This window comes from Nanorana parkeri, unplaced genomic scaffold, assembly GCF_000935625.1.
Source record: "Nanorana parkeri isolate BGI_ZX_2015 unplaced genomic scaffold, ASM93562v1 scaffold1153, whole genome shotgun sequence".
NCBI lineage: Eukaryota > Metazoa > Chordata > Amphibia > Anura > Dicroglossidae > Nanorana > Nanorana parkeri.
The window spans coordinates 421,700-438,006 of record NW_017307421.1 but is presented as its reverse complement, the minus strand read 5'-3'; the positions used below and the strand labels follow the sequence as shown (position 1 = coordinate 438,006).

Below are 16,307 nucleotides of genomic sequence, written 5' to 3'. Positions count from 1 at the left end.
ATAGTTCTCTTTAGGTACACAAGAGGACATCTACTAACCTCCTCCCGTGACCCAATACTCAGTATATAGCAAGCTATTACCCGCTATGTGCTGAGAGCGCCACACCCGGGAAGGATACTTATAATACTGTCAAGTTCCACCCCGCTGGCTGATTGACAGTGTGCTCTGCCCACTCCCTCCAATCAGCGCTGGAGGATCAGATAGGGGAGGGGGGTGAACGCAGCAGGGAGCAGTGACTGAGTCACCGCTCTCTGCAGGGAGATGATCGGGAAGTGAGCGAGCAACATTATGTTTTCACGGACTTCCAGACCAATGGAGCCGACATATGACAGTCTGTGTCACACGTCGGCTCTAACTATGGGGATGAGTGAAATTCACTCACCTCATAGTTCTCTTAACATTTTAAGCTGCATTCACATGGGGCGTGTTGCCCCATAGACAGCATTTTTTTTTTTCTTTATATGTGCCTGGAGCTTCGGGAAGAAGCCGATCCAAATTTTGACAGATTCCCACAGACCATGATCCATTGTCTGTGTCCAAGGCCGTACACCATGTGTGTAGGTGTTTAAACTCGGAGCTGTGGGAAGCAGCATGTGAAGGTGCACAGCTCCTGTATCTCTATAGACTTACATGAGCTGCCTGCACACCCTGTGTGAATGAGGCCTTAAAGGTGCCATTAACTTACATTGTAACAAATACTATCCAGGTGAAGCCATCTCTTCCGTTTTGTAACATTGTATGTTTATTTTTCCTGCCTTCTTTACCATTGCCATCACTAGCACCTGTCATATTGTAACTCCTTGTGACTCGTATTGTAATGTATTTATTTATGTGAGGGGGGATGGTAATGACAGCTGCCAGTGTAGAACACTGTGCCTGCCGATGTTGTAAAATTGGTAACATTTCATTGATTTTTGTATTTTTTTCTATGGCAGAGGCACAGTGTTATTGTATGTAGAAGGTGTTTGCTTTGTTTCTGACAATAGGAAATGACAGCTGCAGCCAGCTCGCTTGTTAGACACTGTTTGCCCTATTTATATCTTAACTACGTGTCACTGATGCTTATTTTTACAGTCTAGTAAAAGTATGATAAATACACCTTTTAACATACCAGGGATTTTCTTTATATTTCATGTGAATGTACACACTGTAATTACATCAGTCTGTTATTCTACCCATATTAAGCAGCATTTCACTGTATAAGCCTAGGTTCACACTAGTAATGCTGTGTGTGTGTGTGTGTGTGTGTGTGTGTGTGTGTGTGTGTGTGTGTGTGTAGATTTTCAGTGCATTTTTGTATGTGACTACAATGATGAGCAATCTGTTGCGACATCATTAGATGCAGTCTTCCTTTTGAGGAGACTTTAAAGCCTATTTCCACCTTTTTCAGAGGTATTTAAAAACAGAGTGTACATGAAGCAGGCGTATGCAGATGTATATGAAAACAGGAATCTACTTCTTTTTTTTTTTTGTTCGCTATCCGCTTCATAGACGCATGGACATTTCTGTGTCTCTGCTCTGTCCGGCAGAGCTGGTGTCTACTGATCATGTTACAGTAGGTGGCAAGGAGGGAGGGAGGCAGCTGATTACAGTCTGACACCCTGGTGTCTGACTGAATTTCCTGTGGAGAAAATTCTGAATTTTTAGGCTAAACCTTCGTTAAAAAAAAAAATGAAAAAAGTTGCCAACTGTCTGCAGAGTCAATAGCTACAGACCTCCAAACTTCGTGTGGCCTTCAAACTGGCACAAGAACAGTGTGTAGAAAGCTTCATTGAATGGGTTTCCAGGGCCGAGCAGCTGCATCCAAGCCTTACATCACCAAGCATAATGCAAAGCGTGGGATGCCGTGGTGTAAAGCACGCCGCCACTGGACTCGAGAAGTGGAGACGTGTTCTCTAGAGTGACGAATCACACTTCTCTGTCTGGCAATCTGATGGACGTGTCTGGGTTTGGCAGTTGCCAGGAGAAAGGTACTTGCCTGACTGCATTGTGCCAAGTGTAAAGTTTGGTGGAGGGGGGATTATGGTGTGGGGTTGTTTTTCAGGGGTTGGGCTGGGCCCCTTAGATCCAGTGAAGGGAACTCTTAAGGTATCAGCATACCAAGACATTTTGGACAATTTCATGCTCCCAACTTTGTGGTGAACAGTTTGGGGATGGCCCCTTGTTCCAACATGACTGCGCACCAGTGCACAAAGCAAGGTCCATAAAGACATGGATGAGCGAGTTTGGGGTGGAGGAAGTTGACTGGCCTGCACAGAGTCCTGACCAACCCTATAGAACACCTTTAGGATGAATTAGAGCGGAGACTGCGAGCCAGGCCTTCTCATCCAACATCAGACACACTCCTAAACCTTGTGGACGCCTTCCCAGAAGAGTTGAAGCTGTTATAGCGGCAAAGGGTGGGCCAACTCAATATTGAACCCTACAGACGAAGACTGGGATGCCATTAAAGTTCATGTGCGTGTAAAGGCAGGCGTCCCAATACTTTTGGCAATATAGTGTATATTGATTTTGCATGGATTAACAACCGAACTCTTTGTGAATTTGAATTCAGTTTCATAGTTGTTTTGGTTGGGTTGTGTTGCAGCTGTGTGAGCATTACATTCACCACATTTCCTCCCTTTTTATTTTTTGAGGCCAAGAAAGTGCATGTTGCTTCATGCGTATGTGGGGCTCAGTGTGGTAAGCCGTACATATATTTCCCTAGAAGTGTGTAGGCACTTTTTGAAGTAGGCTGTCAGATGGCGCACTATACACTTATACACAAAGTATGAATAAAAAGAAAAAAAAATGTCCAGTACGAGACTTAGGTGTGTTTGCGAACTTCCTAATATATGCCCACTGTTTGTGTTTTTTCTTCTAGCAACATGGCAAATGCTCTGGCTAATGCAATGTGCGAGCGCTGCCGGTCTGGCTTTGCTCCAGCTGAGAAGATTGTGAACAGTAATGGAGAGCTGTACCATGAGCAGTGCTTTGTGTGTGCTCAGTGCTTCCAGCAATTTCCAGAGGGACTCTTCTATGAGGTAAGTGTCTTCTGCACTGGCGTGCCTGGCCTGTGTTCACGCTGGGGTACATGTATGGATTAGCTGGCCTACTCTGTTAGTATATAGAACACAACAAATGAGCCATGCTTGTCACACTGAAACTGCATTCCGCACCAGCTACAACCTATCATTAGAATGGGGTTGGAACATTAGAAGGAGCCGACCCTTACATTATGCCTGTGAAGGTTCTTATTCATCCAGGTCATGGTACATCAGTAAAAAATATATCAAGGCAACTGGACTTGCTGTATATTTTTATTCTTGGAGATGTTTCACTGGTCATCCATCCAGCTTTCTCCATTGGAGAAAGCTGGTTGAATGACCAGTAAAATGTCTTCAAGAAAAATACAGCAAATCCAGTTGCCTTGGTTTATTTTGTATTAATAGACCCTTACATTAGTGTAGCATCTGCATGTGACATGACTTTTTTAAGATGTATTGGTGTTCAGGAATATGGTTCTACTACTCCAGCCATAGAGAACCATTAATGAAACCTTGCACAAATAGTTTAAGCACAACTCCAGCCAAAACTTTGTTTTTTTAAGTATACAATAAAGTGGGGAGGCTGATACGGTCTATTGTGGTTATCACTGGCTGTAACATTATTGGGGAAACGGACAGAAAAGGGGGGTAATTAGGCCAGGAAGACATGGACAACAGTTAAAACACTGAGGCAGAAAGTGTCAGTGTAACTCTTTCATGTTTGTGTGTCGGCAGATGATGCTCTGTTAATAATTCTGTACAGTTTATTGTAATAAGTATAAAAGCACTGAATGTTACATTTACCAAAAACAGGTTCCATACATTTCCCCAATATATGCACCTTTCCCCATTTTTGTTGCACTAGAAATGCTGCAATACATGTTGATACTGGCACAAAACCAGTGAGCTCCTAATGTTTAGCTGTCAACACTGGGGGGGAGGGGGGATTCATTAAATCTTTAACTTTTTTCTGGCCTTCTAGACCTTTTTCAAAGGCCCTGTGCCAAATAAAAAAAGCCTTGTTGCCTGTTTCAGTAGCTTTGCCAACACTTACAACAGATTCAGATAGTTCCCAATACCAAATGGTGTCCGAAAACGTCTGTGCTGTTGATTCTTTATCTATATTGTGGAGCTGCCAATAGCTGAAATGTGTGATCATAAACAAACCCAAAAAAAAAAAACGTACAGTGTAGCACTATCACCAATGATAGTCATTTTAATTGAACAATTAAACAACAGAAAACCTATTAACATCAACGAATACAATAGTGCTGTACACTCTATTCCAAAAGTACATATAGTAGCCAGTCAACTAAAGCTTGATAACATTGCAAAGGTGATCCAACAAATATTTAGTACTGTGCAATTGTATTCCAAATATCAGTGCGTTGAAATATAAATATTTTATAAAGTGGGGATATCCAAAACCTCCACCTTTTTTGCTTCTCACATAGTGGTTAGACCCAATATTAAATGAAGGTCAGAAAGCGCTTGTGTCCCTTCAAAGGGGAATTTGTGCAGTGCGCTTCTTCTTGTAACTTGGTTTGTCCTAACGAATGACCTGGAATCAGATTTGTGCTTCCTCTCCTGTGGGGGACTCCTGAAGTGATGATTCAATCCATATTGTGCAGTGCCATTCTCTGAAAAGAACATATAACACAACGATAGCGCTCTCCATCTTTTAAAATTATTTTATTAAAGCTAACTTAAAAATGCTCACTCACATTAAAAACAGTGCACTCTTTGTGCACTGTTTTTAATGTGAGTGAGCTATAAAGCCTATGCAAAAACAACACTCACAATAGTGGTTACCAGATACTTCCTAGTTGCTGTAGTGAGATGACATCATGCACAAAACCCAAGTTGTTAATACTGCCACTTTAAGAACCTGTCCCCATGACTGCAACAGATTCAAAAATAATTAAGACTAACTCTGATCTGGCGTACAGGGAGACGCCAGTGATCTAAATAGGTAGGAAAAAATATGCACTGGGAAGTTGTCATGAATCTGACAAGCTTCCTATTCTTTGGTCGCTAGGACAGTGGGCTGCCAGAGTCCTAGCAAGCATGGGTACTCTATTCCATTCAACTGCCGCTGAATCTAAACAAAGGGGCCGGAGATGCTGATATCATTACTCAAATAGTCTTATTTTGATAATGTCAGCCAGCATTACCCTTGTTCACATTTGTCTTGCATTAAGTGGGCAGAGCCTACTGGGGAACTTTGTAATTGATACTTTGAGCCCACTTCCCCAGCAGGTCCACTCTGCTGTTGAGTGGCAGCAGGCAGTGCGTGGGTGCCGTAGCCAATAGCAGGTTGGCTGTAGCACCCGCTGCTTACTGTCAATCGGCAGCAGAGCGCACCTAATAGGGAACTCTGTTCTCAGATTTCCCCATCAGTTAGCATCACTTGTCAACAGCTTCCTTAACAACCAGTGGCACCCACAGTCGGTGACATTGAGTAGGAAGAGCCTGATGGGGAAATGTGAGAACAGTTTTCCCATCAGGTCCACTCTGCTCAGATTGACAGCAGGCAGTGGGGGGGGGGTGCCACAACAGAATTCTAAAGAGTGTCGTAGATGCTCTTTACGAATTCTGGTGAGCGTCTTTGAAATCCCAAGCAGTGTCATCAGTGCTGTTCAGTTCTGTGGACTCGAGAACCACCTTCCTCCATGTTATGAAGATATGGAAAGGGGTGATATTCTGTACTCCTAACACACTTCCTGTCCTAGCATGAGAGCAGTTCCTCTTCATAGATACATTACAGTAAGTGAGTTCCCTAGGATAGGAAATGTGTGGGGAAAATAAAAAAATAATGCAGCCATCACATATAAGAACAGGTAACTCCATTACTGGTATGGAATGGTAATCCACAATGGATGTAATTTTGTTTTCTTGGGTTTAAATGCACATTTTTAAAACCATTGGAAAACCCTATACAGGAGAATAGATGCAATTTTAAAAAAGCATAAAAATGTAAGCGCAGCAGTGCTTCTGTGAGTTGACACATGGTGCAGCAATCTGTGTCAAGTGCTAAAGCTAAATGATCTGAATTCCTTACATGATATTTTACAGCTAGTAAAAAGCCTTTGTGAATCAGCTGGTAAATCCCTGGCATTAACGCATGAAATGTTTCTCTCTTTGACATATCCTGCTGTATTATATATGATATGCTTCATATGTCACGTTTAGTATGCAGTATCTCAGTTTAATGAAGCAAACCCATGGTTATCTTGTCTATGGTTTTATCTTGGCTTTCATTAAGCAAAGATGCTTTATGCACAGTCTGACATAGAGCTAGAGCTGAAAGAACCAGCAACTCTCTGTATAACATGCCATTCATGAAATGTGCTATTACAGTCAGTTACAAGGACCAATGTCTACCTGCTAAATATTCCCTACATGTTTACATAGCTGTACCTTTTGCGTTGCTGATTTATTTGTTTCTTCAGTTTGAGGGAAGAAAGTACTGTGAACATGACTTCCAAATGCTTTTCGCCCCCTGCTGTCATCAGTGTGGTAAGTAGGAATATTTATGTCCCTGCTCGGGTTTTCTGTAGATCGAAATCTGACTCTGAGTTCCTAATGTAATATGAAATGTTAACCCTTCTTTTAGGGGGTTCTGATTTAAAAAATAACACTAGCCTGATGTGGGTGTTTACATCCAACCTGGGACACTCTGCATGGAGTTGGCATGCAGAATGTGTAGGTTTCCTCAAGTTGCTCCAGTTTCCACCCACAATCCAAAAACATGCTGTTAGGTATTGGCCCTCCACCAAAATGACCTTGAGTATGGTAGTTGTAGGGAAAAAAGATTGAGGGTTCCTTTCGGGGGTAGAGGCTGAAACTAACAGTTCTTACTCTGTGCAGTGTAATGTCCATGCCAAATAAATATGGGAAGGTAATATGTGACGGGCAAGCATGGTGATTACTGTGTGGGGACTGACGAAGAGCTCTGCTGTCAAGTAGTCTGATGAGGAGAGTGTAGGGGGTTAGGTTGTCAACTCTGCTCACATTTTGTGGTTGACGCTGGTGCATCTCACTGAGCTTTCTGTACTAAGACTACCCGGCTGCAATTTGCATCTCCTCTCTTACCATGCTTCTAAAATACCCTATTTGCTCGTGTACAATTATCCAGGGAGTTTGAAACCATCACATGGCTTTTCACTAGTCATGGCAGTTGAAAGAGAGATTTCATTACCAAGAGATGGGGGAAAAAAATCCATATGATCGGACTCGGCATTGACCATGCAAAACTGGAATGCCAGTTTTTTTAGATGGTAATGGCCTTTTAGTTTTGTCGGCAGAATTATTCATTTGTTTAACTTTTTTATATATGGCATTGAACCATTTGCTACAGCCTAATGCCCCCTTAGGACAAAGTGAGAGGTACTTTGTGCACAAGCCAATTTTTCTTTGCCGTTTAAATGTGAGAGCACATTTAAAAACATCATGGCAAATTCAGCAACTATAAGGAAACAATGAGAAACCCAAGAAGGTGCTGCCCTGGTTTTATTCCAATGCAAGAGCCAAGTTCTGTAGTGCAGGGTTTACAATATCTACTATACTGTTAGTGTTAACAGTATTAAGTATTTCTAAGGCTCTTTTGTTTTTACATGTAGTTATTACTGTCATATAGATTGGCATATAGTCCCATACTGTAAAATCATACGTCTTTTGTTACACAGATCATATTTGTAAAGTATAGACCAATGAATATTTGTGTTAGCTTATGCCCAACATGTGTTGGCTTAATCCTAAAATGTTATCTATTTTCAGGTGAATTCATTATCGGCCGTGTTATCAAAGCAATGAATAACAGCTGGCACCCTGAATGTTTCCGCTGTGACCTCTGTCAGCAAGTCCTGGCAGACATTGGATTTGTGAAGAATGCAGGCAGGTGGGTGATGGTATTCTATGGATAGTCAGAGAATGTTTCTTGTTGGATGTAACCTAATGTTTAAAGTATAATGGTTTTTCTTGTGCTCGAGATCTGGTGAGCTCCAGTAGCCTCAAATATGACCCTTATGCTAAATAAAATATCTAGTAATAACTGCATACTGTATTCCCCCCCCAAATAAATGCCACCCAATTTCCATGCTTGTCTATCAAAGGAGACTAGCAATAAACAGTTCAGCATGTGGGTTTAAATTGACAACATTGGTGTCGCTGGCTGTGTGGGACTGTGTATTTGCACAGTGAATGGATATGAGTCACACTGGTTTGCACGTCAGCATAATGGTACTGGGATATACTGGCATTTGGAAAATTGCTGCTTTATTGATTTCTAAATTGAGATGTAAAAATATGATTTATTGCTTTTGTGCTGTTGCAATTTATTAATCTAGTCCCTTTGTGGCTGGACGTACAGTGTACGTCTCCCGTCACGAAGGGGTTAAAAGGTAATCTGCACTGAGGAAATGTGTAGGCTGCCATTACTAATCTGTTAGCTAGCTGCTTGGTTATCATGGTGATGCAGTGTGTTTAGTGCTTTGAGTCTGACATTTTTGTTGAAAATGTAGTTTTTGTTTTTTTTTCAAATTTCTAAAGTATAGTTTGTCTTACTATTTAACCTGAAATGATTCTTCTAGACACCTGTGTCGCCCATGTCACAATCGAGAGAAGGCCAGGGGACTGGGGAAGTATATTTGCCAAAAGTGTCATGCCATTATTGAAGAGCAGCCTCTAATATTCAAGAATGATCCATATCACCCAGACCACTTCAACTGCGCCAACTGTGGGTAAGTAATTCAATAAGCAAAGGCCATTACAAAGTCTTTTGTCTCTGCGCCAATATTTACTGAACATTCTAGATGACCAATATGCCCTAATGATTGCTGATAATGTGGCACTCTGTGTTTATAGATACCTATGTCTTTAATAAAGATTAAGCAGATTTCTGAAAAACATGAAATCTGAGAAATTGCATCAACTTAAACACCCATATATTAACCTTAACAGCCTGTTTGAGGAGGTAGGAGAGAGGCGACGGGACGGAGCTCCTGTGTCCTCTGACTAGAGCATCGGGCGCCGGAACCGGAAGTCTTTATTGTGTTTTCACTAGAGGTCCAAACAGAGCTGGGAGTCTAAATTGATTGCCCATTGCATTAAATGTGGCATCCCTAAGCAGTGTCCTCAGGCTTACTGCACTGGTTGCGTCATTTCACAGCTTCCAGTTTCACAACATTGCTGTAGACCTTTCTTGCATAGAGTATTTCACATGGTAAAGGATTCCTAGGTGTGGTGTTAGAAAAACACTGTACCTGACCATGTGAATATAGCAAAGGCAGGAGCTTCTTCCTAGCTTGCATTCACTTTTTTAATCTAGAATAGAAGTGGATAAGGATCTCCACTCCCACTTAACATTCTGGGCAGAACTTTATGTTCCAGGCTTGTCCGCCATTCACATCTAGGGGTGGACAATTGGCAGTCAGACTTCCTCAGCCTGGAAGCATCTGGGTACAGAAGAGTGGTCCATACACCTGGACGTTTTCCAGAACCTATGTCACAGGAGGGAAACAACAGATGTGGACTACCTGGCCCCCAGATTTAACAACAAACTGAAAAGGTTTATCTCAAGGTAAAAGATCTTCTGGTGGATGTTCTAGTGGCTCCATGGGATCAGTTCAGTATGATCTACGCCTTTTTTTTTCTTTTCTTCGTTTGCTCTGCAGGATCAAGATGGAGGGCATTCTCGTTAAGCATCTAGCTCTGGACTGGCCCAGACAGATGTGCTACTCCATCCTGATCAGATCCCTAGCTCTTCCAGATCCACCAGATCTTGTATCCCAAGGACCATCCACTATTCTGCTTCAATCGCTGGCTTTAACAGCATGGCTATTTAGCATAGGTCTTGCAGGGGCCTCTTTCACTTAGTGATCCCCATGTTACTAAAAGCCAAGTTCCACTTCTCACAACATCTACCATAGCACATACTTTGGCATACTTTTCTTGGTGCAAAGAAAGAAGCTTTCATCCTTGAAGATGTTTTGTGGGACAAATCCTGGCCTTTTTCAATCAGGCCTGGACCAACAACTGGCCTAAGTACTTGAGATCTTGTTCTAAAAGACCGTTACCCACTCATTCTTTGAATATAACCTTTTATAAAGTTTTTTTGTCATGTGGTTCCCCCTGTGCGCCCACTTGTTTCTCCATGGGATATAAATTTGGTTCTTTTGGCAGTTCAAAAAAAACCTTTTAAACCCATTACGGATATTCCACTTTCCATTCTTACTCAGTTTTTCTTTATTGCCTTCACCTCTGCAAAGTGTGTGTTGGAACTGCCAGTCGTATCCTAATAAAGAACCCTTTGTGGCATTGCAAAAGGACATGGTGGTGTTAAGACTTCCTTCCCAAGGTGGTTTTGGCCTTTCACACTAACCAGGATATTGTACTTCTGACGCTTTGTCCAGCCCCAGTACATCAGGAGACGACCCTTTGTATGTAGTTTGAGTTGTGCGTGACTCCCTCTTTGTCATCCTTGATGGTCCCTATAAAAGAGAACAAGCTTCTTGGCACCTTCTCACAACCAATCCTCAGCAGCTTAGGTAAATACTCATTCAAACTTATGATTTTAAGGATCGTGCTTCACCTTTTCCTGTCAAGTACACTCTACTAGATCTATGAGTGCTTCCTGGGATTTGTGGCATCCGACAACAGTTTCCCAGATTTGCAACACTTTCACTCGGTCTCCTGTTCACACATTCTGTTTTTTTTTTTTTTTTTACAAGGTGTATGTTCAAGCCTCTTATGGCATCTTTGAGGCCTGATTCACACCTAAGCGACAGTTTTCGCGCATAAAACCGCACGTTTTTACATGCATATATTAAATACACACATTTTTACAAGCAGATCTTTACACGTTAAAGTAAAAGGACAAAATGCGCAAAACTAATTGCAACGCGGGTTTTCAAGTGTTTCCTATTAAGTCTTTGGGGCCAAAACGAGCTGATCTGTGCCCCAAAGAAGCTTATGTACTTTTACCAGCGACGGGTGTTTTGCTTTTTGCAGCACAAAACGCTCAGGTGTGCACAAGGGCCATAAGAATGAATGGGAAGTTTTTGGTGAAGCTTTTTATCGCACTGAATCAGCTGCGACAATACACGAAGTGTAAACCAGGTCTGAATGTATGGTCCTTCAAGCTGCAAGCGGTGCCCAGTTTGTTTTTATATGGGCTTGTTAGTGTTTCAATTGTGGTGTTCCCAACCTCTTTAGTTGTACTTCTTTTGGACGTCGCAAATGTATTTGAATCCTGTGTCCCACAATGAACAAAAAAGAAAACTGCTTTTTGTACTTGCTGCAAAATCTGTTAATTGAGAGACAAAGGGCATAAGCTACACCTCTGTGTTTTTGTGGTCTAACTTTCATCACTGCTTTGTTACAAAACTGAGCCAGCTGGTTATGCCAGGCTGGTCATGGTTCTGTTTGCCAGTGTCCAAATCCTCCCGTAGGTAGCAGTTTAACCCAAATGTCAGTGATTACTGTGTCCCTCAGTGAAGTTGAAGAAAAGGATTTGATGGCAAGTATAAAAATCATGGCATTCTCCCTCAAGGGACTCTCTTGCATCTCGCACTAGTGGAATTAACATTATTGCTAAATGCAATTCAATATGGAACGTAATTTCACTTTCCTCACGTTTTGTGAATAACCACCATTATGTTTTTTTTGCCCCAAGCATTCCCTTTATTGTTAATTGCAATTTTTGTTTTAGCACATTAATATCTGTGTGTGGCACAGAAGTCTACTAGGGAACAGTTTAAAACTTGTTAGGCTTAAAAAGCAATTTAGAAAAACAGTAAATCCAGACTTGACTTGTTCTACATTTGATTATATTTGTGTTAAAATGTTTGTCTGCAGTAAGGAGCTCACATCTGATGCCCGTGAGCTGAAAGGCGAGCTGTACTGCCTACCCTGCCATGACAAAATGGGTGTGCCTATCTGTGGAGCATGCAGAAGACCAATTGAAGGCCGTGTGGTTAATGCCATGGGAAAGCAGTGGCATGTGGAGGTATGAAAAAGAAATGCTTGTTGAATTGGTTGTGTGCTTTCTGGGTTTGTTGTTTTAAAAAAAAAAAAAAATTTAATCAATTATGATTTGTACTCACTGCCCTCATGACTTGAAGTATTACATAAAAAAACAACCTTCCATATGGAAGTTGCAATAAAATCTGCCACCCTCTTAAAGCTCTCTAGACTTGCATTAGTGCTGTTTATCAGAGGGCGTGTCAGACAGAAGTTACACATCTGCCATATGAACCTTGCAGTATGAGCAGAACCAGGTAATTGTTTGGCTGCCTATATGGTTGATGAGATATTGTTGGGTTATCTTTATAAAAGGCAGGGAACAACTGACAGATTGGAAAACTTCAGTGATTGTTTAATTGTTCTCACTCTTTATGTAGAGAACAGTGGTGTTGGCAGTGCATAGACAAGACTGGCTAAGATTTCCTAATGTCTGCCTCTCCCCAAGGTCCGTGTCAAGCTTCACTCTGAAGACAACATACTTTTTACCTTGAAATATTTGAGTGCTTTGGTGCTGCATTAGATTGTGGTGTTCTCTAACCTCTAACTTCATAAAGAATGTAGGCTTTAACCATTGCAATATTTGTATTAAGGCTGCTCTCACCTTTTGTGTTTCAGCATTTTGTTTGTGCAAAATGTGAAAAGCCTTTCCTTGGACATCGCCATTATGAGAGAAAGGGGCTGGCTTACTGCGAGACTCACTACAATCAGGTTAGTGACTGTGAAAACCGCACAATATAAATGGATATGCATTTGTTATTCACATTTAAAAAAGGTGGCTCTGTATCTTTTTAAATAAGAAATTGGCTACTATTTGCCAGGAGAAAGCTCAAACTTTGATGTGCCATAAATTCATAGCATCCAATATGAGATCACCTTTCATTATGTTCTTACATAAAACCTTAAACTAGCATGGTTTGATATGAGTTACTACATGCCATTACTCTGTGATTTTGTTAAGTAAGCTCCAAAACTGCCTTCTATTCCTTTCCTAAAACATAGATGTAATGTCCCTCAGTATGGGCTCTTCATATCCATTCATGGGGGCTATACATAAGACCGTTTTAGATCAAAGTAGATCTAAAACGGATTGCTCCCTCTCCAGTCTGTCCCTCCAATGAGAGCTGCAGGAACAGAGAGGGGAGGGGGGGATCCCTGCGGGGGCGTGATGACCGCGCTCTCTGCAGGGGGAAGACCAAAAGCTAAGCAATCAGTTGTTCGTGAATGCTCCGCTCTCTATCTATAGAGCTGGCATGTGACACCTGCAGTATCATACGCTGGCTCTAAGTATTTGGAGAGTACAATTTACTCTCCCAATACTTTCCCTATAATTGGGATTTGGGTTGCTTCCAGGCTCTGCTGTAAATATGTACAGGAGTTCCGACTGTTAAAAGCATATATCATAGAAATTATTTTCTTGTTAGTAATACCAGAAGGAACTTTGTGGCTCCACTTTTTTTTATTCATTGTAACTTTTGTCTTCCCCCTAGCTTTTTGGAGACGTCTGTTTCCACTGCAACCGTGTTATTGAAGGAGATGGTAAGTTTTGACCTTTCTCTTGGGTGTTCTAGATTATCATAGTCTCTGTAATGGTATCTAATTGTAAACTGGGCCTCAATGAAGTAAAACTACTATTTCAGCTCAAGTCATTTTCATTCCCTTTACAAATGGGTACTGTGCATTAATGTAAAAATCCTGACTCCAAATGTTTGCGGTTGCACAGATACAGTATTGGCACATTAGGATATGTAGTATTGATATTGGTGTCCATATTAATTCCAATGGTAGAAGTCACACACGCTTCAATACTGTTTCACATATATAGAAGGTTATAGCATGGCTTACTATAAGCGCAGTGCTTTTTATTATTGATTTTCACAGTGGAATCATTTACCAAGGATGCACAGTAGCTAAGAGACAGTCACTCAGCTAGGATAGGTCACCATATTAGCGTGGTTTATGAGATTATAATCACTATTGTGGTGCATTGAGTTGCCTGGGGGTTTTATATACCCCTTTGCAACAACAAAAATGAAGGACCATAAATCTATGGGAGAAAAATATTTGCAAGTATTGTGTGCTGTTGTGTAGGTTGTTGACAACTTAAAGTGACTGAAATTGTCAATACAGTAAACCATTAATTCCTTTTAAAACTAAGACCATAAACAAAATGGTAAAATGTTATTAAACTGTTTGTGGAGCTTTTTTTTCTTTTTGTTTGTAAGAACGATGACAGTAAGAACTATGCACTTTTTTTTTTTTTTGCTGTAGTTGTCTCTGCTCTGAACAAGGCATGGTGTGTCAACTGCTTTGCATGTTCTACTTGCAACACCAAGTTAACACTCAAGTAAGTATTAACTGAAATTATAACATTGGCCTCATCCCTCAAAGGAGTCGTCATATTTTTTTTTTTAAATGCTTGTATAAAAGACCTATGAATTCTTCTGCGTCTCTTGTACATCATTCCATGATAGTTTATGACATCCATATTTAAAGATAAAATTTGGACAACACTGATTTATAGGCACTGACTAGACCTCCAGGAATTTATAAAACTTACCCTTGCAGTGGGGTGCCTCCGCACTGCAAGGGTTACCTGCTTGTTTTGTCTATGGGGCTCAAATAAAGCAAATATACTCACCTGATTCCTGGTCCCGCGGTGGTCGGCACTCCTCACTCCTTTCCCCTCTGGCTGTGTACCTTGGTGTGCTCACATGTAATTCAAGTCAAAGGACCTGCATTAGATGTGATGACGTCAGTGGTCCTTTGACTGCCGAAGTGAAGGGGAGAAGAGGCAGCAGAGACTGGTCCAGCAGATGGTGGGACAGAGAATCGGGTAAACATATCTGATTTATCTGAGTCCCATAGACAAAATGAGAACTTAACCCTTGTAGTGCGGGGGTAGCCACACTGCAAGGGTAAGTGTTTATGGGTGTTTTGTTTTTGTTTTTTTATTCCTGGAGTTCTTTAAGTGTAATCTTCTATAATAAACTTGACATTTTCTGTTCTGCATTTGACTATTGTGAGCTAAATATTTTCTGATCTTTCCCTTACTTTGTCTATCAAACGTTCTCTTCTCTCTTTGGAATAATTGCAAAGGCATAAATTTGTAGAGATAGACTTAAAGCCCACTTGCAAGCACTGCTATGAGAAAATGCCGGAAGAGCTAAAACGCCGCCTTTCCAAGTTATCAAAAGAGGCAAAAGACAAAAAGAAAAAAGGATCGTGTCTCTGAACAGTGTTCTCTTCCCCTTCTCACATGGGTTAGTGGACCTGCCTGTGTGTGAGGTGTCACAATACTTACTAATCAATAAGTGGGCTGGAAATGAGAGATTTTATGGAGTGTGGCGGCTCACAAGAGTTTACAACGCATGTCATAATTCAATTTGCAGTAGTATAATATTACTATTTTCAGCCAGCCACTGTGCTGCTAACAAACTGGCCTGGCATGGTTCTGCTTTAACTATTTTATTGGCATTTTTGGGAGCGGTTTGCAGTGCAATATTCGATATAAAGTAGTCCACATGTACAAAAAACAAACTAAATGTATCACAACAATAACCGTTAAACCAAGTAATTTGACAAGGTACCAATATGGGTGGTAACGGTATGGAACCTGGAAAATCAAGATAACTGGAAAGCAAACCTTGGCTCTTGCACACAATCATTGATTGTTTTACTTGTGCTCATAGTATAACTGTTAGACCCTGATGAGAATCATCTCCACCTTTTCTTTCCATAATGTTTAAAAAATAAATACAACTTAAATGTGCCACAGTGTCTTGCAAGCCTTTGTTTGCTGTACTTAAACAATGTTGTACTTTCCCAGGAACAAGTTTGTGGAGTTTGACATGAAACCTGTCTGCAAGAAATGCTACGAGAAGTTCCCTCTGGAGCTGAAGAAAAGGCTTAAGAAGCTCTCTGACACCTTGGCAAGGAAATAAGCATATCGTTCCTGTGTGCATCAGAAGATGGGAGCAGCATACGATGTGCTAGTCAGAGGAGATTTGGTCATACATCCTACTTGACATTGTTCTATTCACTGAGGCTGTTACATGCACTAACCTTCACTGCAAACATTTATCTGCATGAAAGCTGCATTAATCTTGCCTTGCATAGGCTATTTATTACCTCACCTTATTTTCTTAAAAGCATACTACATTGTTGCTTTTGTGGTACTTGCCTTGCTTTGTTCTGCAAGCAGACAGTTCACAGCAGGTCAAAACGACAAAATGATTTTGCCTTTTCAGTAAGATCCAC

General features: G+C 41.1%; 1 protein-coding gene across 5 annotated transcripts in view; it reads left to right on the top strand.

Moving 5' to 3' along the window:
* LIMS1 (LIM zinc finger domain containing 1) overlaps positions 1-16,307 on the top strand; it is a 78,413-nt gene extending 62,106 nt beyond the window's left edge. For 2 of the 5 annotated variants that reach the window (XM_018568203.1, XM_018568200.1), the window contains exons 2-10: positions 2,864-3,023; positions 6,479-6,545; positions 7,806-7,926; positions 8,618-8,767; positions 11,883-12,033; positions 12,666-12,758; positions 13,538-13,586; positions 14,319-14,394; positions 15,877-16,307. In XM_018568203.1, the coding sequence (XP_018423705.1) occupies positions 2,864-3,023; positions 6,479-6,545; positions 7,806-7,926; positions 8,618-8,767; positions 11,883-12,033; positions 12,666-12,758; positions 13,538-13,586; positions 14,319-14,394; positions 15,877-15,991 (982 nt within the window). In that variant the 3' untranslated portion in view covers positions 15,992-16,307. Of the gene's footprint in view, positions 1-2,863; positions 3,024-6,478; positions 6,546-7,805; positions 7,927-8,617; positions 8,768-11,882; positions 12,034-12,665; positions 12,759-13,537; positions 13,587-14,318; positions 14,395-15,146; positions 15,283-15,876 lie in introns of those variants that run through there. The other 3 variants (XM_018568201.1, XM_018568202.1, XM_018568199.1) reach the window with 3 other exon arrangements.